Source organism: Acyrthosiphon pisum, chromosome A1 (assembly GCF_005508785.2).
Source record: "Acyrthosiphon pisum isolate AL4f chromosome A1, pea_aphid_22Mar2018_4r6ur, whole genome shotgun sequence".
Lineage (NCBI taxonomy): Eukaryota > Metazoa > Arthropoda > Insecta > Hemiptera > Aphididae > Acyrthosiphon > Acyrthosiphon pisum.
The window spans coordinates 129,503,095-129,527,398 of record NC_042494.1 but is presented as its reverse complement, the minus strand read 5'-3'; the positions used below and the strand labels follow the sequence as shown (position 1 = coordinate 129,527,398).

At 31.3% G+C, this 24,304-nt stretch overlaps 1 protein-coding gene across 9 annotated transcripts in view; it reads left to right on the top strand.

The window, feature by feature from the left end:
* The window catches only part of LOC100162175 (serine/threonine-protein phosphatase 2B catalytic subunit 3), a 68,537-nt gene that overhangs the window by 22,767 nt on the left and 21,466 nt on the right, over window positions 1-24,304 (top strand). For all 9 annotated transcript variants that reach the window (XM_008188096.2, XM_001945796.4, XM_008188092.2 and 6 more), the window contains exon 3: window positions 20,531-20,734. In XM_008188096.2, the coding sequence (XP_008186318.1) occupies window positions 20,531-20,734 (204 nt within the window). The remainder of the gene's footprint in view (window positions 1-20,530; window positions 20,735-24,304) is intronic.

Below are 24,304 nucleotides of genomic sequence, written 5' to 3'. Positions count from 1 at the left end.
CCGCCTGCCCCGGTATAACATCCCCGGCTTTATGATAATAATAATAATAATAATATATACCTACGAGTATCCGTAATACGTCCATTTTGTGCGAACGGTTTGAGAGCAGATTTTTCCACCCTATATATATAATAATATATTACAAATACGTACAAATGTATTAATAATTCACACACAGTAAAATAGTCGGGGGGGGACTATACTCCACACACACCCGGGGTTGAAAACAAGAGTATTGAACTTCACATCTCGTACGACTAAAATATCGTAAAATATATGACTGACTATACATATTTCGTAATTCGTATCAATTGTATATATAGTTCCGTACTAAACATAATGTTATAATGTTATATAGGTGTATAATATGTAGAGTTGCGTTTATTTTTGCACACTCTCTTGCAAACGGTGTACATATATTATATTATACTATTATTACTGCTAATGTATTATCATAGGTACTACACATTTTGATCTAATGATCAATGGTATATTGTGGGTGCGCACTGCTGCACGTTCCGAGGTAGAAAATATATATTTTCCCTAGCCAGCCACCAATAATATTATTGTACGCATAAAACAAAACGTTGTTTTTTCGACGTTTCCGGATGATTTAACCCACTCCACGATGTCGTGTAAAATATATTATGTACCGGCTATACCGTTTTCCTGCCGTATAAGTATAATATATTATAGCATCTGGTATATAATATGTGTACCGTTCTCCTCGGAAAGATTGAACGTGCTTATTTATTTTTCATGAGAAAAATCAATACAACGCACTAAATTTCTTTTAACGTTGGAAATATATTATATCTACCATTATACCTATACACAACCGACGACTGTAATTTCGATTTACATAAACATTACATTATTTCCAGCGCATACACAAGAATCCGCCTCGTTATTCATACGCGCCATTATAATAATATCAATAATAATTTTATAATTAATATACGAAGTTGAACGATATATCATTAAACGAATTTTTTTCCTCCATAATTTCGTCCGTTTAATGCTATAATATATAGTTTTTATAATATTAATAAATTACCAAAGTTTCAAAAGTAGTTGATATATCGTGCTGACAACTAGTTATTAATAAACCCATAAATCAAGTTTTGTTCATTTTCCAGTAAAATATAAAAAATTGTGATTATTATTGCAATAATAATAATTATGCGCTTTCATAATCACATGTTTTTGGGTCTTAATTTTCGAAAAGTTTCTATAAGAAGATTTATATTCAAAATTAATTATTTTTATTTAAGGTCTGCGAATTATTAATACTTAAAGTATAATAATGTATAAAATTAAATTTTCGATTATGACATTATTAATAATTTCACTATAATTAATAAGACGTAATAAACGTAGAAATAAATTGTTATTATTTTGTCACTGTGACTTGTTCTTTAAAACTACCTATATAACTTCACTCGAATACCGGCAGAAAAGTATGAGAAAAAGAAATAGATAATTTAGTTTGGTCATTACTCATTAATATTGTTTTGTTCTCGACTTCTCGTAATCGGATATAAAAAGAGAATTACAAGAGATTATAATCTCGTGTTTGCGGCTTTGTGCTATTATTGTTTGCTAATGTCAATTATACTCAATGGTATTTAACTTTCAATCACCAGTTGCACACGACGTCACGACGGACTGCTACAAATATTACAAACCAATTTAATAGAACACAATAATTTATGAAGAAAAAAGCACGATCGTTATCTTGTTCAACATATTATAATATACATGTTATAACTTATAAGTTACTCCGATACTCCAATATATAGGTATTAGGTAGGTACATATTATATAGGATAAGAAGGCATAGAGTGCACGTTATTATATTTTATAATTACAGTTATTAATTTGATAATTTTAAGACACGCTCAGAACCAAAAAGGTTGCTTATAACTTATAAGACTATAATATTATGCAATAATGATTAATATTTATAATAGTTATATTATACGTTTTTATAAGACTGAATAATAGAGATTAAATACATTAAGGCTGCAGTAGTGAGAAACTGAAAAATATAAATATTAAATATGAATAAATTACGTTTAATCTTGACACGAAAGAAATGATTTTTAACAATAATAGGCACGTCTCTAGGCGTTATTACAGCTGATTTAAACTATCGATAAAACCGTTAATATTAAAAGTAATATTAAAATATATAATATTATATACGAATAAAAACGATACCCTGGTATTAAGTTTTTACTGCATAGTAAGTATTGGAAATTTAATTTAAAATATTTACCGCGATTTACCAGATACCTAAATTAATATATTCATCACGAATGCGCATTGGTGACCGACATAACATTAGTAATTATACGTGTATAAACCATAGTGATCTATTATACAGGGTGCTTTTTTCATCGTAAGCAATTCATTTTCTCAGTCGTGGTTTAATGTAGTATTTTAAACAATCCGTTTGTTCAACAAAACGCAACAACCCTCACATATATTATTTTGTACAGTGAAGTAAAATATTTTATTCCGTCGATAAGACGATACACAAATTTCGAACATTGAACCAGTAATTTATAATTGCTTATATACATATATCCAAACAATCTATGATTTATTAATCACTTTAAAGATTTATGAACAAGCATTAGTAGTGGAATAAAAATGTTTAGAGTCCAGAGACATATATATAAAAATATATAAGTATAAATGTATTATTCAAGTATAGAAAGGCTTACGGACCATACGATACGAGTTGAATATCCGAAATTTTCTAGGAAATATACAGATTTGCATGCATCGTTTTAAAATCATGGGGTTATAATGATAAATATGGCCGAAATCAATTTGACTGCATTTAAAAAACATTAAACGCCGTTATTTTAGGCGAACTTGTCAAATTTTGTAGGTAGTTTCTATTTATGAAAATAATATGAGTCACGTTAAAAACACCAGCCTCCATGGCTCCACAACGATAATAATAATTAATGGTATTATAATATTGAATAACCGAAAACGAATTATATAATATATTAATTATTCGCGTCGACGCCCTCCCGCTGACACGAAACACGTCCGTATCATTGGTGCGCGCGATATCTGTACATCGTGCACGATGCGTTTATCACAGTTATCACATAATATTTATATTTATATTTATTATTATTATTATTATTATTAAGTGCCTATTCGGCTATTATATTATTATTTTACGATTATATTGCATATTATTATTTTCGACCTATTGCCAATGCTCCGCGCGTACAATAATCGACGTCGTTCGCCGGTCCTCTCGGCGGGGCGGCGACCGCTTTTCGCGCGCACACATTTTAGTAATAATATAAATTATAATAATGGGCGAAAGTTGCCCCGCCACCGCACCCCAATAAGATTCGAATGGCGACCATCGTATCGTAAAATATAGGCCGCCCGCGATGTTCAAGAATTTACAGACACCTATCACAGCTTTTATAATATGTCCAAGTTAAACGTTAGTGCCGTAGAGTGGATACATATTTTTATATTTACCTTATGGTACATATTATTATTGTGTTCCCATAACACGAAACTGACGGAATAAAAAATGTAACTTGCTGCACGGAAGCTATTTCGTTCACTCCGGCGGCGCAGTACCAGTGCCGCAACTAGGCCCTAGTGCAAATTGTATTGTGGGGGCCCTCTTAAAGGAATTTTGTGTTTTGGGGGGCCCACTTAAGTGGAAAGGAGTACATATATTATACAATAGGCGTGTATATGTGTATAGCGTTGTTGCGCGGTATTATAATATTAATAATAAGTGTACAGATGTACGACGCAAAAGTTATGATAAACAATATTTTAAAATGATGTGATTTACATAATATAGTGAAATATGGCTTTGGTCTGCAGTCGGGCTTGAAATCAACCCTTTTATAAATGAAACGTCCAAGTTTTCAAATCTAATACCTACCTTTGCCGTCATCTTTCCTCGCAGCTGCAGCACCGGGGTTATATACGTGTACTATAATATTATATATCTGTATATTATGTACCTATGCGATGTGTGTCGATTCACAACAATAACAACAATGACAATATAGTATTATAATGTGACAGTCTGCAGCTGATGATATGGTTTTTCTCGGTCGCTCGGTCGCCGGCTTATCGCGTGACGATAAAATACGATTTATGTTATAAGAGCCACGTGATCTTTCGTGATTTCCAATAGCGTTTTGACATGGATCACACCGAACCTTGGATTCCTCGTTTAGGGTCCACGCGACAGCAATTTGCGCGCCGAAGAGAAATCCCGTGGCCCAGTGCTAGGGAAATATAATATTTTTATAATAATAATAAACAAAACGCGTCACTGTATGCACGTACAACTGTCGTGCAGTGCTTTATAGGAAAACGTTTTAAACGGACGGAAAAGTTTGAAGAGCTTCGTGCGGCACGATCGTGTGTGAACACGAATTCAGGGACCAAAATTGTGCGAAATACCTGTATATAGTACTTATATAACTATACATATATATTATTTATACTTGGTGCAATATGAAATGTCGAGTGTGTATGGTAACTCTATTTTGAAAACTGAGTAATCCATATATTTTATAAATGATTATAAACTTTACTCTTGTGTTTTAATTTGATATTATATTGTTAACAAATCCGGAACCGATAAATATTTATTAAAATACTCACGATTTGAAGTAAAATAATCTTTTACATTTCTACCGAAGACTATTGATAGTTTTTAAAAAAAAAATAAATACCTATAGTTACCGATCATAGTTTTGGAATGCTTCACTTTTTATAGTATTAAGATTTAAATAATACAATAACGCATTGACCTATAGAATAACTCGGTTATTCTATGGCGCTATCCTATAACATGTGAAGTGAACGAAGCTATTTACCAGGCAACGACCATTGCCCAATGCAGTGTATATAGGAATCGGCTGACCAAACAGCTTTTTTATTTATTTAAATTAGATATTTAGCCGATGGTCTTGAACAACTTCTATGCATTAATAACGATAATAATAAATGCGCAGGCACGTTCTTTTGCGGCCCGCGGGTACTACCAGTTTTGTGTTTTATTTTATTTTTTTTGGTTTGCACATAATATATGAGAACATTGAAAACGATGAACAACACTGAAAGGTTACGCGTCAGTTTTAGTGTTATAAAATGTATAGGAATACACAGTATATTATGTTTAATATAATTAAATAACACATTACTCGTTCAAAAGTCAAAAACGAGTACAAAATACTTTCAAAATGTATCTGTATATACTATATATATACTATATAGGTATATTTATATTTACGGTTGTCATTCACCATAGTCATTACTCATTAGTCATTACCGATTTTACGAACGGCTTTAACATATTATATTAAAACAGCTGTATGCAAAATTAAAATATTCATATTTGTAGGGGCAGCCCGTTTGTCATTTTTGCAAAAAAAACCTATTTTTTACGGTGATTTTGCAATTTATTCCCCTGTCGTATCTTCGTTTAAACCATTTTTCCTGAAACCTGGCTCGAGAATTTGATTTAAAAACCTGTGTATTTACAATTTTAAATAACTATAATTTAAATGTTTGTAATATTTTATTTTAACTAAAGCTGTATAAAAACAAAAAATTATGATTGATGATAATTAGATATTATATTTTTTCGCTACATCAACAACGACATGCTCTGATGCTCAATATATAAAGGCACATTACAATAATACAGTTGACCACCGATGTACAGTGTTACACTGTACGCTTGTAAAAATAATTGTCAAAACATGACAAGGTACAGGGTATAATGTTTGGTGGACCTTAGAATACTGATGGCAATTTAACGTCCGATTTGTATATGACATGAGATACGTACAGTATAATATTATCATTATGTTGAAATTATTCATAACAAACAAGTCCAAAACTTAGACTATGACATGTGCTAGTGGACTGCATTGTAATAAAAAAATTCTAAAGCGGTTTTCCGTAGCTTCGAATCGTATTATAATCGATGTCCACTCTCCGCGGACCACCATTATAAAAATTTTATGTGAGATTTAATGTGAGTGCGAATGTCACTTGTGTACATCAAAGAGTCCTTGAAATTGACTGTTGGAAATAAACCAATTAAACGATTAGCTATTGCCATACGAGTATACGATTATGATCATTTCACCGGACATGGATATACAAAAAAACAAAAGTATAACAATAATTTAAGCCAACAACAAACGAACAAGTTGTATAATACCAATGCCATCATTGTACTTACATATATTATTATTATTTTGAACACATAGGTATAGTAGGTATAATCTTCCTAATTTATCCACAATTGTTATATTTACTGAGGCGTATATATATTGTGCAGTGTGTAGTGTGTAGTGTGTACCCATTATACACTTCCGACGAAGCAGCGGTGTCCTTTCCTTTTCTTTGAATTTAAACACAAAATATAGTAAATAATATATTACATTGTTTACTGTACAATATAAATTATAATTATATATATATATATACTATACAACGGTACTATTATTCTACTATATTATTATTATATTATTATATTTATGCGCCTTTTACGATCATTAAATGCGTGCAACGCAACTGTATAATAGGCCGTAAAATAAAAATCCTAGTGTAATGTTTTTAAAATTTTAACACTACGATTTTATTATAATTTATAATAGGTATTAGGTATCACATACATTATATAATGTAAAGTCTTGCGTTACAAGATCAAATCGAAGAATCGAATATTGCGTTGTAAATATATCAACATTTTGTTTTCAAATAGTTTGGCAAACGATGACACAATAATGTGTAAATATTCTTAAGTCCAGTATTATAGTGATTTTGTCGTATGTCCTATACAGCTATAGTAATTCTTCTTTTTTTAGGGAGATTCTGTTCATTATAACATTATAGTTATTACAAAACATACGTTATTTTTTAATCATGGCATTCAAAAACTTATTAGACTATAAGTTCTGTTTAATTTGATTCGTAGAAAAGCTGTGCAACCTATATCACTCACCAACGTAATTTCAATAACGTGATCGCAACATAATGGTTTGGATTTATATTTAGGTATGCACTTATGGTTTATATAATATATACTAAGGTACAATATTAGAACAATATTATAATCCTTACACCATAGCCCACGGGTTCGTTAAAATTGTTTTCTTTGATTTTTTAATATATAATATACAGACACAAAAATGTAATGCTTGGCTAATCTGAATTGACCTATAATTAAAATTCTTAGTCAAGCTATTTGTTTTTATTCAAACAATTTTCATCATCCCCTTGTTATCTCCCTTCACATGAATACATTGATCGAACGATTTCATATCGTGTACACCTGCCGGCTATACCACCTACATATACATAATATATTATATAAAAGTTATTATCAAATGTGTTTCTCTACAAATGTGACAGTACATAATTATTTTTACCGTCACGATTTTTAATTAATTATTGTTTTTTAAATGCACGCGTAGTCATATTTAACTTTGATATTTTTTAAACGGTAGATAGTCTATTCGATTTTTTAAAAACAAAATAATTAATAATATATTCAGTTTTTTTATGATGAGTTCTGCGCCAATCAACTTTCCAGAGAAATTACTAATTTGACCATTTTCTGTTGTATAAAGATTTAATCAACATATTAACATATCATATTATTTTGTTAGCAATAGCTTATGACGATTTGCATTTTTTACTATACATAAGTAGGTACCTAACTTTGTATCGTAATTATATACACCGAAAAATTCAAAACTATATGTGTGTTATCAATTATAATTTATAATATCATATGTGAATATGTGATCCATATAATATACTATGATCTATCTACATATATAATATTCAGTTTAAAAGTATTTAAAGCCATTTGTTTTTAGTTGCTCTCTCAAAAGTAACGATAAGGGTGAATTCGTCTTGATGATTATAAATATTGATTCATATTTTATTGAAGTGCATTAAAATTTCCTATATAGAAAACAATAGGGTGACTTCAAGAGGTTAATTTGATACCTACACAAGTCAAAAAATACTGCAAAACGGTATTTTGCGTACTTGCTTACATTAGGTATTAAAATTAATTTAGAATAATTACACATGCTTATACAAATCAAAATCAGTTTCCTTATGTCTCAAGTGACTTTCTTTCTATTCCGTACCTACTGTGTATAAACTGTATATTAAATTAACTATTAATTTTAAAATAAAATAATCGTTTAGAACAAAAAAAAAAAGTTAGAAATTTGTTCCACATGTATACATTATAGTAATATAAACATATACCAATAAGATATGATTTTTTTGCTGTATTTATGTAATACTCTTGATAGAAGCATTTAAAATATCGAACCTATAGTAGGTATATAGTGATGGAAGAAAACTATTCTTATATGGTATGAGTATCAGAGTATCCTGCTATATACACCATACGCGCGTATTATGATATCCTCATTCGCCCACCATTTTTGTAACAAGAATTTTCGCTCACACCTGGCTACATATAATACTATACACTCGTTTGAAATACAATATCATATTATTAGAGAGTTTCCCTAGAGTCGGCGCAGGAAAAATAATATATATATATATAGATAATATGGTCGATGGAAGCTAGAAACGAATCGCGTCCCCGGGAATAAAAAAGTGTTTGTTTACGAATTGTATTCCAGCTCGTAATAAACTCATATGTATATACTATATTATATATAAGACGTAGGTGTATATATATATATTAGGTATATTATTATGAATATTATACCTCCCTCTTGCGCGCGTGCCCACTATATTTTGCGCACTCGTCCGTCTATATGTACTATTAGTTGGTATAGACATATAGGTATATTATATCATATACACATACAATAGTATCGGTGGCGGCGGCGGGCGTCAACTCGACGGTCACCAATACACACTCACACACAAGCGAAATAACACGCAGATATACCACACACCTACTCACACACAAGCACACACGCGCGCGTACACTCGGATACTCACACGACTCGCGTGTGTGTGCGCACGCGCACTGGGGACTCGGGCCGGGCTGGCTTGCTATATTAGCGAAAACAGAAATGGCCCGACAGCCGGGCGCCCACTCTCGCAGTCTCTAATTTCAATGTGCTTTTTTTCTTCTCTCTTTATTTTCCTCTCTTACTTCACATTTTTCATCTGTCTCTCTCTCTGCTATCGGCCGACGACGGCGTCCGACCGTGCATTATACTTATATACACACATATACATATATATACGCCGCGTGTATACCGCACAAATCCTGTGCCAACGCGACACGCGTGCACACATTATTATAATGATGACATATATATTTGTACATAATTATATATATATATATATATTGTACTGCGGGATGGCTTACCTTTGGGCAACACGGTCCGATCGTGAATTTTTTTTATCAAATCGATCGTTGTATACTGACTGGTATTCACATTTCGAATTACCTATGTAGGCATACCCCGAAATATTGAGTTTTTGGTGATAAGAGGGGGGGGGGGGGTTGTGCTGATCAGACTACGGTGAGAACCCCCCGACCTATAGGAAGAAAAACCGGTCAATTATGATTTCGTAAAAAAAAAGTCGTAACAAAATATATCGTTCTAACGAACTTTACATTTAGTCACAATGTTTCCAACGTTTTCATGCATCGGTCGGTTCCCAATATAGAGTTATATAACAATTGAATTATTATATATTTTTCAGAGATATTTGATTTCTCGCTTGAGTTGCTGCATGGACCGACTATCGGACTATCGCTGGGTCACACGACCCACGTACCCCCGTGTTTGGAAAATGTTATAGCGTATAATATATATGTAATATATAGGTACCATTGTCAAAAAGCGCTGTACGAAATTGCGTATTTTCGTCTGTCGCGTACATTTACGTTTCGGTGATATAATATATTATTTAACAATAATAATATTATATTAGTACCGAAACACCCCGCAGCGGCGATAAAACTTTGTATTAATATATTATATATACGCAGGCACGCAGCCCACCCGCTACCCCTATACGAATATACACTAATACACTATAAATAAAAGCAGCAGCTGCGGAGTAGTTATATCAATATGTATATACACTGCTGCAAAAGCTGTACAGGGTAGGTACTTAATTATACATGCGAGTGCGCGAATTACAGCGAGCAAATTTGAGCTTACGCGCCCGCTGCCCCGAATGTGGAACGCGATCAAGGCGACTACCGTGTTATATAGGTAAACTATATAGCTAGTACTACCTAGCAATGTATATAGGTGGTATAGGTGAAGTTATATAATATATATATAAAAGCAGCTCAAACGTCCTAAATAAACTATTTTGCGAAGGAGCGCTCTTTCTCCACCCGCCCACGGCGGTGTACGTTAATTTTGTTCGAACTTTGGTGAATAATTGATACGCGACAGCTATGTTTACAACCAACAGGTTCGTATATGTATATGAATATAAAGTATATCGTGAATAATTGATAAAATAAAAATAACGTGGTTTTTATAATATTATTATGAGAATCGCTCGCTCTACGCACCGCGGCTACCACTACCCGGGTTATTAGCGAAACGAGTGTATATAAATTCAGTAGTCAGTTTTTATTTATTTTTCGCGTGTGGGTGTTGTTGTTGACCCATTAAAATTAATACGGTTTTGCGAAAACCGAAGAAACACGAGCGAAGCGTTGCTTGATAAAATGTTTTACGATTCTTTTTTATATCAAGAGTTTGCTTTAGTCATGTTTTATGCAATGTGTCCTCGAAACAAGATACGAACGAAATAAAAGTTGCACCGACTTTTTTGCGTTACAATAATATAGTTTCCAAACTAATTTGTATGTATTTGTTTTCCACACAACTTATAAGACACCTATTTACTTATGATAATATGCTCTTCGTAATTCAAGAGAATCTCGGTAACGCCTATTATATATAATGTACCTACTCCAACCTAAAATTTATAGCATGTACATATTATTAATAAGAAATTATTTTCTTTACCATACCATTACCTATAAATTTGAAAACCGTTTATAATCCGTAGTACTGCTATTGGTAGGTATAATGTAAGTATTTTGTTTAAATCGATATATTTTTTACTGCTGAGATAATCTGTTTTTTTTTTTTTTTTTTAATGTAGAAATGATAAAATATCGATGAGCTTAGGTATATTATAGTACCATGTTGTGAGGGGGGTGGTTAAACGATTAGAGGGTTGGATAAATTAACGGTTACCATCGCCACCGGTGGCTGGGGTTATCGCCTCTAGGGAGAAAGGGAGGATGGTTAATAGTATAATGTAGGTACCTAACGGTAGGGGTAACTGACAGGGTAGACCTATACACCTATATACAACATGGCTATATTTCTGCTGACGAGATGTTGTGGTATTTATGGGAGGAGGGGAGGGAGGACACGTGCGATTAACGCAGTCGAATAAATTAAATTTGTTAAATTATGTGTGTGATCGATACCCAGAGTGTATTGTGGTGTACGGGCATATCGTTATTATTCCGTCCACGGGCCGCTTCTGCTGTGGCCGCCAGTAATAAATAAAATATTATGCATCACAATATATTATAATGCTGCTACGGACACACAGATGGGGAAAATTGTGCCCTAAAATGTAGCTCTCAGTTGGTGGCTGTGGTGTTAGTATAGACATAGAGAAGTTGCAACGGTGTGCCCCTATACACTCACTTGTAAAGAATATTCTAAATTAAAATAAAACATTAGGTATAGTGTTGTAGTAATGGTGGATACTAGATACCTATACTCAAATAAATTACATTTTTATTTAAAATTAATTTTTTTGTATTATATTGTGAATTACGTAAGTACCTTTAAAAAATACGTAAATGCAAATAATATATTAAAAGAATCATTTTTAAAATCTCTATGATATTGGGTTGTATCACTTGTATTTATACTTACCTATACTAATGTGTATTATAATAACTTACAAGTTCATAGTAGTGCCTACATTATAATATTTTTCTTTCGAATATAATATTCTTTTTCTGGATATTAATTCCTGGGATATACTGTCCTGAATATTTTCACCGACTCAGTTCACAACGGTCGCCTTATTATTATTGATGACTCTACGTCTCTACCCTTATTTACGACTTTATTATGATTATTATTAACGCACGGAAGTTGTCCGCATCCGGCTCTGAAATTCGTCCACCGTCACCTCGAAATCGTGTAATAGATCAATATTGGTTCACGCTCACACAACATAATAATATAATATAATATAATACCATCACAAGCTATATATTATAATACAATAATTAATAATACCTCCAATATAACGTTTTCACAGTGTTCTAATGCATTTCCGTCGTTCATAAATACATATAGCTATTGTAATGTAAACGTTAACTAAGTTTATAATATATACAACTTGCAATATCTATATAATATGTACGAATACCAGAATACGTCACAAAGGCGACTGACAAACGGGACACAGTATCTGACGCCGACCCAATGTGAAACGGATGACTGGTCGAGGGTAAAGCGCAGTGGACTTTCGTGCGGAAAATGGTTTACGGACAACGAGAGAGTGCGTGCGGCGTTAAGTCGGAAAGACCAAGTGGTGTGTGTGTGTGTGTGTGTGTGTGTGTGTGTGTGTGTATACCGATTATACGACGGGTCGACGCACACACAAAAACTTATATTTCGTTCTCGCGATAAATATTATACTGGCAGAACACGCTCTCACATGTGTATATACATATTATAACATAATATATAATATAGAGGTGTATACAACAAAAAATGTAGGTATATACCATACAGTTGAATGATATATATGTGTGAGTGTGTGTGTGCGTGTAAAAGAGCGACCGGTTAATATTATGTGGCGGGTACATATATTATATTCACACTTGTTTTGCTACATTCGCCCACCTCCTCCGCGGCGCGAGCCAAATTGTATTATTATTTTAAAATTTGAAAACAATGATAAATCATCATTGCGACCGTTCAACGTGAACCAAAAACTAAACCGTTCCCCACGTTTCGCACGAAAAACCCGAATGTGCAGTCGTAAATTTGGCATTTTCCCGAACGCTGAAAAATTAGAAAAAAAATCACCTTTATGTCATAATATTATAATATTATATAGTATAAAGGTCTATCCCTCCTATAGCGCAATCACGACGGGACGGATCCAGGTCAGATTTTTTCGTCCGTGCTCTTGCGTTCACACTTACAAAACGGAACAGTATGTTTTACACTATTTATTTTTTAATTTACTTAAAAATTATTACATAATATTACGTAGCCACGTAGGTTATATCTTGTATTAAACAATAATATATATATATACCGTATGGTATTCTACATGAATATAGAAATCATATTAGACCGTTCCTCAAGAACTATTTTACATAATGTCATAATATCATACATTATAACATCATGTACTATAGTCTATAAGAGTCTATGCAGTGTTCGATTTGCGATTTACGCGGACAAGTCTTGGTGACTAAAATAACACTGCGATAATGTTTTCATTGGATCATTGCGCATATTATTTTCTTTTCCACATATTATGATGCTGTACATATAATCCGTTTTGTCCGTGTCCAACGAAACGGTTAATGAAATCTGTCGTTATATACTCTATGTGCGTGAGAGTAAGCCCGCATATATACAACATCCGACTCGGGTAAAAATAAATACTGTTATTAATTTGGCTTGTGATCGTGCGAAACGAATGATTAACGACCCCCGCCGCCTCGCCGGTGATCGGTCACAATAGCCGTCGCCGCCGCTGTATATCCGCACAGCTTAACTTCAAAGAAGTCTCCTCTCGCGGTCTACCTTTGTTTTTTTTTCTCACTTATTTTCTAAATTTTTTTTCGTGTTCGTCTGTTTAAAGAGCCGTCGTATGGACGCAAACAAACATTTATGTATAATCACATTTATAATTCTGTGTTTACCCAGTACCAACCAACCTACCCGTTAAGATTTTTCTCATAATAATAATTTATTATCTACTAACTAAAACATATACCTCCTCTATAATAAAATATAATATGCTTGGCCGTCGTTACAATAACAGTAGTTCTCCACGGTACTCGCATATAATAGCCAATTAATTAAGTGCATGAATAATATAAGCAATTTATTATTATATATCTTTATATTATTTTTTTTATCGAATCATTTCGTCACGCGTTCCTCTTCGGCTGCAGTGAAATAAGTCGGTTGTAGCACTTTTTGTGATTCGATCGCTATATACGACGTTATATTTATACGGCTTTTTTGGTCGTCCGCGCAAGTATATTATATATTTATATGGTCGTATTCTACAATAATGATGATAATATTAATATAATAGTTCGTCAGGAAAAAAATGCGTTTTCACCAACAGTGACAAAAGAGCTTTTCTTGTATATTATACATATTATTTCCACACCGTATAGATACTGCGGGGTTAAATGCATCACTCTCGAATACGATCACAGTGACTGCCACTAGAAAATAAATCGATCGTTTAAACGTGGTATATATTATATTATTATATTATATTATGTATATTACTGAATAAATTCCGCATAAACGACGCCAATATTATATATATATACGTAAACCGTATAAAATGTTGATATGTCAACTGGTATATATAATACCTATACGCGTTTATTCGAATAACATATAAATTATTTATCGATTTATATTTGTTCGCGTTTTGAACTCGTTTGTGACTTAATACACCGTATTTCCCATTGCGAATGACGCCGTCTATATATATATATATAATATAGTATATTGCACGATAAAACGATTCTTTGCTATTATACATCGGAAGGATTTCTATACTTATAAAGGAATATGGTGCACCTATATGTAGGTATATAATATATTGCATTCAGAGTTCAGACTCACTCGAAATGTGAAAAAGACGCAAACCGCGCTGAATGGTGTGCAATGTATACCCGTATAAAGGAAAATGCTGTTAAAAAAAGTGGAAGTTTTCAATGCATTATGTATATTATAGTCACCGCGAGCAGAGATTATGGGTCTCGTGAGGTTTTTTTGGCGTTACGCCATCGCCACTGGCCCGACGTGAAAAACGCGTACAACACTTGGCATATATATATATTATGTATACACTGCGATTATATACGTCTGAGTTATATACCGCCGAAGTAAATATTTCGCGCGAAGTTTGCTGCTGTATAGAAAAGTTTTCAGACACAATATAATGTATATTATATATATATATATATTATAATAACAAAATGACTTGTACACTGTCGAGAACGGCAGAATTATAAATGAATGGGCGCGCGCGTTCAACAATAGCGCGGATATGCCCCGCGATGCAGAATATTATTGGCATAATAATTGTATTATTCAATAGCGAGCGTTGTGTCGACATATTATTTTCATCGTCTTCATAATTTATATTATATTATACATTCGCGGGCGTCGCGCTGTTTACAAAACATGTTATACAATAACATAGACTATGGAACAGTGCATTTTACATTATTCCGACCGGGGTGTGTTTGATAATTTTGATTTAAATTTGTTTTTAGTATCACATTATTAATTGCACGATTGGGAATAACGCTAATCGTTTCGAATACGACTGTACACGTCATGGACATTTTTTAAATTCTCCATTAGAATATGGAAAATGGTTGAAATACTTCGAGCGAAGAGAAGAAATTAATTTATTCTTGCAACCTTGCAAAAACAATATCCGTAAAGACCCAGAAATCACGGTTTTCGTCTTATAACATTTTCAATTTTAATTTCTTAAAAAAATTTTAAAGTACCTATTTATTATTTATTTTGTTAATCCATAATTAATAATGTAACTAATCCATAACTAATAACTATATTAAAAAATCGACTTTAACAATATTTCTTATTTTTTCATTTTATGTTATGAAATTATTAAAGTTGTTGACGATAAAATATAATGTTTTTAGATTTAGTTTAACACTATCTTAAAGGTTTGGAGACTTTACATTTTAATACAAGGTCACTCGCTTCACATAATATTATTACCATTACTATAATATTAGATATTATAATACTCAATAAAACCTAGGAATGTGGCTAAACTTAAAATAACGTCCCACTAATCACTAGGAACATACACAGTAGTTGTAGTGGGTTATGAAGTTGAAATACGTATAAAATAGCTAACCGACAGAATTCTTCTGAATAATCGCATTCTTTATAATCTTTACAATATGTGTAACATCATTAAATACGTTTTTAAACTTGAAGCGATAACATTATACAACACTAAAAATGGGTTATGTCAAGTGCAGCGCCCCACACACCCTAGCGATCACGTCGTGTCCTGCTCGTATATTATAATATTATATTATTATTTAATTTTATATTCTCGTTTAAATGCATTCATTAATGCCGCCTTTGTGGCTTTCTACTTCTTCTACATTTTATACGGGAGAAATAGGAGTTGTTATAATAAAATGTCTGCTGCGTCAAAGTTCTTATAACTTTTATAAAAATAAAATCCCTATTATACTTTCCCTTCCACTCCTTGTAAATCATCGTGTGTGTACTTTTATATATGTTATATTTTATGTAATACAGCGTTGTTTAGTGCGTTTTTTCTTCGCAGAAAAGGTCTACGACATAATTTACGACTCATTTCCTTTACATTTAATCGACACCGGGATGGCGTGTGCCCAGTTGTTCTGGCACAAGGTTTTCCCGTGCCCGCCACTCCACCGTTTTCCCTTTTAGCCTTTACCGCAAAAGCTTGTGGTAAACCATAAGATTTTTATTATAAACGAGTGGTTTTTTTTTCTTTTTGGAGGACACTACGGCTCTGGACTCCTGTGAGCTTATCGATTTTTTTTTTAATTATATTTTACCACAAAATAGCAGAGAGGAAAATCGCCGGGCACGCAATATGGGCAATGCGACCCACCCCTATACAAATAACGTTAAATCAAAAAGCACGAAGTGCTAATACACCGGACAACCTATTTCAGGGTAATTTCATGTTTTGCAATTTTTAATATTCAATGACTAACGAATTAACATAAACAAGTGCTAATTATTTTGTAATGCATTTATTTTCTGAAAAAACCTAACTAAACATCAATTCTATCATATTGTATTCGTTGACTTTTTTAATTATATGGGTTACCTACATTTTCTATACATTTTTAAATTATAATAAACTGGAATTATCTAATAGTAAATTTCCTTATGCAAACTACAATTTAAATTATAGTGGATTAGGACTTATCTATAATCAATCAAATTTTAAAGCAAAATGAATTTTGAACATAGTCACAGCTGATTGTGTTTTCAAATAAGCACTCTCGTTTTGTCATGTAATTCTTTCTATATCACTATTACAAATCTTAATTTATTGGATAACAGATTCTTTAAATTTAAATATGTGCTTAATATTAGTTTATGCTCTTTGTTAAGATTTATATGACACTTACTTATATAATTTTAGCTACCCTCTTACTTTTTCACCCAATTTGTGTGCTTATATGAGTAAATATTTGTAAATAATTTTTCAAAATAGACAATTATTTTGATGCGAATTGATTTTTATCTTCCTTTTTGTGGGTACAAACATTAAATTAAATATACTTAGGTTGAAATTCAATTTTAGACTTGTCAATTTTAATTGAAAACACTTTTAATTTAGAGCTTCGAATCATATGTGTATCATTTACAAGAATGTTATTGTTATCAAATGGTAATGAGTAATGAAATATATATATACCTACATATATTTATAGATAATATAAAGATTTAAATCAACTTTATCATAAAATATTTTCTTTTTGAACTGTATAAAGTAATGTACCTATGTTAGTAGTAGTAACTAAGTAGTACTATAGTTGCAAAGTATGTCTGATGTATTGTAACAATATTTGCAAAAGAAAATTGTACGCAAATACAAATGTAAATGTCTTACGTTTACCATTTACCTAAGCTTTGTAACTAAATTGAATTTTTTTGTACTTAAGTCATACATTTTATGCTCCTGCATTATTGAAGAACAATGTCAATTTTCTTGTCTCTCTGCGTAACTATTGACGCTCTCATTGCTTGCTCATTCAATTAGCCCTATACGTTATTTAAAAAAATAATCCAATGCTGAGAATCAAGCATACTCATTTCGTCATCATTCCTTGTTTGATTTATATAATATCATGTTCTATTGTTCAAATGTTATTGGTATTGTTGGTTAAATAATTTAAATTATGTTGATACCTATAGTTATTTTAATTATTATTGTTCATATTTTGGTTTAATTAACTTCATACTTCAGTCCATTCAATACATATTTTGATTTGGGCATTTCGATCTGGCCCGTACTATTTAATAAATAAATAATAAATGCATTGTTCGTAGTAAATGTATTTGGTACCTAGGTATTAATATATTTTTTTTTAAATGGCAACGTCAAAGTCATGCAGGGTTTCATTTTTCAGACAATAACCTCAGGACACAATATATTTCTTTGCATATTAAGTACAGTAAAAAATAATCAAGTTTGTAAAAATAAGTTAAAAAAATAATAAGTATACCTACTGAGAATAACTAACAGCGATGTTTCCATCAGCAACACGCTTGACAAGTCCCAATAACAAAAATATTTATATACCCGAGTGTGAGGTAGGTTGTAGGTAGGTATATCAAGTTTTATCGCGAGGCATTTGTTTACCAAAAAGTAATTATTATTATCATCGTGCACAACAGTTATATGTATATATAATACAATATAATATTCGTATATGTTTGTGTCGTAAAACCTTCCACCTCCCCTGCACCACCGCACACAATGTTAATCAATCTTTCTCGCAATGATTTACGTGTAATAACAACGTGTACGCCATATTATCATAAAATATGATATTATTATTCTCATATATATTACCATAAAACAGTTTATAGTATATTACAATAATAAACATGGCTTGCTTGCGGGTCAGTTGGCAAACCAGCCGTCTCTCGTGTCCCATACACTGGCCAAGTTCTAAATATATAATCAAACCATAGATGTTTGTCACATTAGGGCTGGCTAGCACATGGCGTATTTTCTAAAGAATAATGAAAACCTTGAAAAGTTCAAAATATTATAATGATGGTCCTGCCGAATCAATGATACGTCGACAACTTACTGACAAGTATCGTGACGACATATCGACGATTCCGTTATGATTGGTCGTTAGTATAAACTATAAAAATCAGCTTTTACTATACTTACTTCCTGGGCATCTGGTTTTCCTGCAAGTTCGTTGGCCTAAAAAGTTATCCACTATTACGAAATGTACCAACATATTATAGATCATAATTTCCTATTCATCTATACTTGTGCTGCTATGCTATCAAAAATAAAAAAAATACCTATTTTAATAAATTGTATTTAATTTCAAATATTAGGTTTTATTAACTTAATGTACGATAGGTGTCTAGAATCTAGATTTACATTATATCTAAATTTAATTTAATTTTTTTTAGAAACAGAGCCATTATTTCAGTTGAGTTGACGATTTTTTTAATACACCTATGGGTTCTTTTATAAAGGTTTAAATATTATGGTATTTGCAAATTATTGAAAACATTTAATAACCACGAATGGGTTCAATCACTTTAATCACCTCTATTTTAATATAGGTACTTAATATAAATTCAAATGTATACATATTATAAATTATGATAAAAATCTATGAAAATTTAAAATTGTGACTTTGCAAAACAGCTCAATTAAAAGCATACATTTAAACCAAAAAATTATAATGCATAATATAATTATATTATCATCATATTATAATATATTTGCGTGAATGATGATAATTAAAGGACTGTGGGTCATCGAGATCAAAATGAATACGCATCTACATTATATAATATGTGTTATGATGTTATATTATAGAACGTTCAAATTATTCTTATAGAAGTGGGAAATGAAATTCGGTTATTACATTATAATATAATATAGCAAATCGTCGATAGCTGATGCTGGAATGTATTCTATATATATATGCATTGTTCTTCCGGTAGAATTGTACCAAACCGTTTTATCGTTTGTATCTTGATCGATCGTTAATCAATTAAATGTATACATAAATATTTTATCTATTTATTTAATTTTAGTTTTTAACAAATAAATATTAAGAAAAACTCATGCACGTGTCTAAGGTGATAATAATATTGTATTGTCACATAATTATAACTAATTAAAAATACATATTCTATATACGCTGTATTACATTGTCTACCGTTGAATTGTAGTGTGTTACATAATTATGTACAAACTGAAAATAATATATTAGAAGCAATATCATAAAAATACTAATATTAATAAAATTCTGATCGTAATGACTATACGTACATCATATTTGTATCAAATTCATATTTTAAGAACTACTCCAAAAGTCTGAACTTACTATAATAAAATAAATAATAATAATATTCTATAATATTATAACCATTACCTATTTTGTTTTTAGGCGTACCGTTTCCGCCGGGCCGAAAGTTGACCACTGCCGAAATATGGGACTCGAGGACAAACAAACCTCGACCAGACATATTGAAACAGCACTTCATACTCGAGGGTCGGATAGACGAAGCGGCCGCGTTGCGCATCGTCAACGAAGGGGCAACGCTACTCAGATCCGAAAAAACCATGATAGACATCGAAGCTCCTGTTACCGGTGCGTACAATATAATATATTATTGTAAGACGTCTTGGTAAATTAAATGTAACGTTTTGGACGAGTATCTGTAGACAGACTGCATATTTTCAGCGATAGTCATCTGTTAATTTTTATCAAAACAGAAAAGATGATTGGAATAATAATAATATGTGATCTGCATTATAAAATAATATTATCCTGTATGTATTATAAATGTATGATATATAGTATAGAATATAAAGGAAAAAAATACCATCACAGATTTCCTGTTTGTACAAAACAGAGATGTACCTAATTTCATTACAATCATTATATTTTTTTCGTAATCAAATATTAACATGAATTATTGTACCTCAATTATTATGATAAGATTAAAATTTAAACGTACCAAAAGATAAAAATAAAAGAAACGTACATTTCATAACATTTTTAATTTTGGAGCCAATATGAGCAAGAATAAAGCATAAGAATTAAGAATAATGAAACGGAGAACAGCTTTTATTATGATCACACTGTTGGAAGGAAGAGAGAGGAGCGTTAAGAAAAACAGATATCGAGAGAGGAAAAAAGGTTTTTTTAAATTTACTCTAATGAGGGAGAGAGCAGAGCAATTGATTAGAAAATTACGAAATTGTAACTATTATTTTTTAGTTTTTATTGTTTAAATAATATTCTGACTGCATAATATGCCATGTACCTATATAGGCTGAACATTTTATCGTATTAAAAAAATTATTCTGACAGGAACACGTTTTCAACAAAGATTGTAAAAAAGGTGAGTTAAAACTGTGCATTTGACTGACATGCAGTATTTCTGTATGTTTTTTTGCTGTTCGTGACTATCTCGGAAACCACCAGAAAATTTGCTCGATGATTATTTTAAAAACAGTCTGTAAATTCGTGTTCGTCATGATTCATCAACATTTTGAGTTTCTTCAATACCTCCCCAAATAAAAAAAAAAACATATCATTATTGTCTTCTAACCTAACTATGACCCGTGCAATAGATTGACGTTATACCGAATGATATTCGAAATTATTAAAATATATTATTCGCTGCAGTGTGGCCCCATATATATATAGGGTACCTTCATATTTTATTCCTGCAAGGTTATCCTGCAACCGGGATATGTCTCATTCGTGTATTATAAGTTAGTAAATCGTGTTATATAAATCTAGAAGAATGTACATTCGTATATAATATTGAAGTAGGTCGTTTGTTAGTCCCGCGACTGCTATACACACGCACATATGGCAAAGACTGCTGCAAATCCCGAGAATAATGCTATTCTTTTTGACCATGCATATAATAATATCTTATATGTATGAGTTGGTGTTCTAAGCACGTTTCATTTTGTGTTTAACTATTGCTCAACGGATACGATATTTGCTCTAACGACGTTTAATACGCGTCACACATTAAATTTCCAAAGTCCTCTTTGGTATTGTTTGTGAATTTTTTTCGCTAACTTTATCGATTTTTATTTGAAATCACGTGACGTTTGAATCTAATATAAGTAAAGTGCAAAAATATATAGTTAAGTTGAAACTAAAAATATTCGTCTCGAAAACATAATTTAGATTCTAGAATAATACATAATATATAGGTAAATTTATTTTTCCTTATCCACCACCAGTAACATTTTAAAATATAAATTTTTTTTTAAAAAGAAAAAAACGTTATATTATATTATTTTTAATTACATGGTTGAAATATATACTTTGAAAATAATATATCAATTTACTGTCGGATTTTAAATTAACTGTATCGTTTGTATTTTTTTTAAACCCTGAGTTGTAATTAGTTTAGGTTTTATGATACAGTACATTTTAAATCGATTATGATTATTTCAATTTTATTATAAATATTTTGAAACATCAACTAAATTGAGTTTATAATTTATTGAATAAAATGTATATGTATTTACAAAATGAGCGTGTGTTACGTATTAGAATAAAAAATCAAATATTAAAACAACTACCTATATAATGTGCGTGTTTTATTTTTTTTTAATGCCATCCACTTTTCATTCTATTGAAAATTTTAATTAGTTGAGTGTAATTACTAAATTTATATCTAATTTAAGACAGGACTGCTAACGAACAAATCAATTAGTTATGTACAATTATATATGAGTGAAATATGTTTAAACTATAAAGTACCTACATATTATTGTACATTTATTATTTTCATTTTAATGTCAACTAAATTTAATAAAAATACTTCAGAGACTAAATTCTTTTTTTTTTTTTTAAAACACTTGCAAATTAGAACAAAAAATGTTTAAGTTGTATCTCAGTCCTTTTTTAATAATATTGCTTATATAATATTTTAGGTACGTTTCAACTAATTGTATTAACTACAAAGTGATAGTTGTCTGTAATTGATGACTATAATAAGAATTTTATAACTGCAGAATGTTATGAAACTATTGAAAATATCTGTATATTATGTTTCCAGATAATACACATATTCTATTTTCATAATTTATCATTAATTATTTGATAAATATAAATGTTTTTGCATACTGCTGTAATTCAAATCGATAATCAGAATATATACCTACCTACTATAGTATCATTAGTAATTGTGGTGCTTATATAATATGATGGGAAGGTACGTAACGTATAAAACAACCCAATTTAAAAAAAAATATAAAAATAACTGAAAATAATTCTAAAATATATACTATAATAATAAAAAGGTGGGCAAGTGGATGTCACTCCGCTGTACAGTAGGTTATAAATGGGTCTCTGTAATGGATGGTGTTAAATTTGAATCCAATGATAAACTATCATTGTATGAGAAAAACGATTCTGGGCGACGATAATCAGTCAGCCTATGATATTATCATCATATACAGCTTAAGGGACCATTGAGATCCAACGCTGCCATCACAAACTTGCTCCATTCTTCCCTATTGTACGCTACGTCTAACTGATCCCTTTCTTAAAGTACTCTTAGATCCTTCACAACTGAGTCCTTCCACCTTGTTCTGGGTCTGCCCATAGGTCTTTTACCTGTCATTTCGGCCATTAGAGCTTGTTTAATAATTCGGCCATCCGCCCTTCATACATGTCCTAACCATTCGAGTCTTTTGCTCCTTGTATATGACAGAATGTTTGGTCTTCCGTATAGCTCCCGTAACTCATTATTATGTCTTCTTTCAAATTGCTCTGTTTCTCTGTTATATAGAGGACCATACATTTTTCTTAGTATTTTTCTTTCAAATGTAATTAGGCTCTGGTGGTTTCCTTTGGTGGTTGACCATGTCTCACAGCCATATGTTAAGATCGGTCTAATGTAACTGGTGTATAGGATTTTCTTTGATTCATAAGATAGATGCTTTGATTTAAGTAGTTTTAATAAACTAAAATAACACTTATTAGCACTTGATAATCTATTTTCAATTTCCTCATGCATGATATTTGTACTGTTCACATTTACCCCGAGGTATATGAATTTGATTAACTTTTTCGAAGTAAGATTATCTATTTCTAGATCTGAGTTATCTGTATCTGTTCGAGACATACACATATATTTGGGTTTTCTGTTGGTTCATCTCTAATCCCATCCTCTTGCTCGTC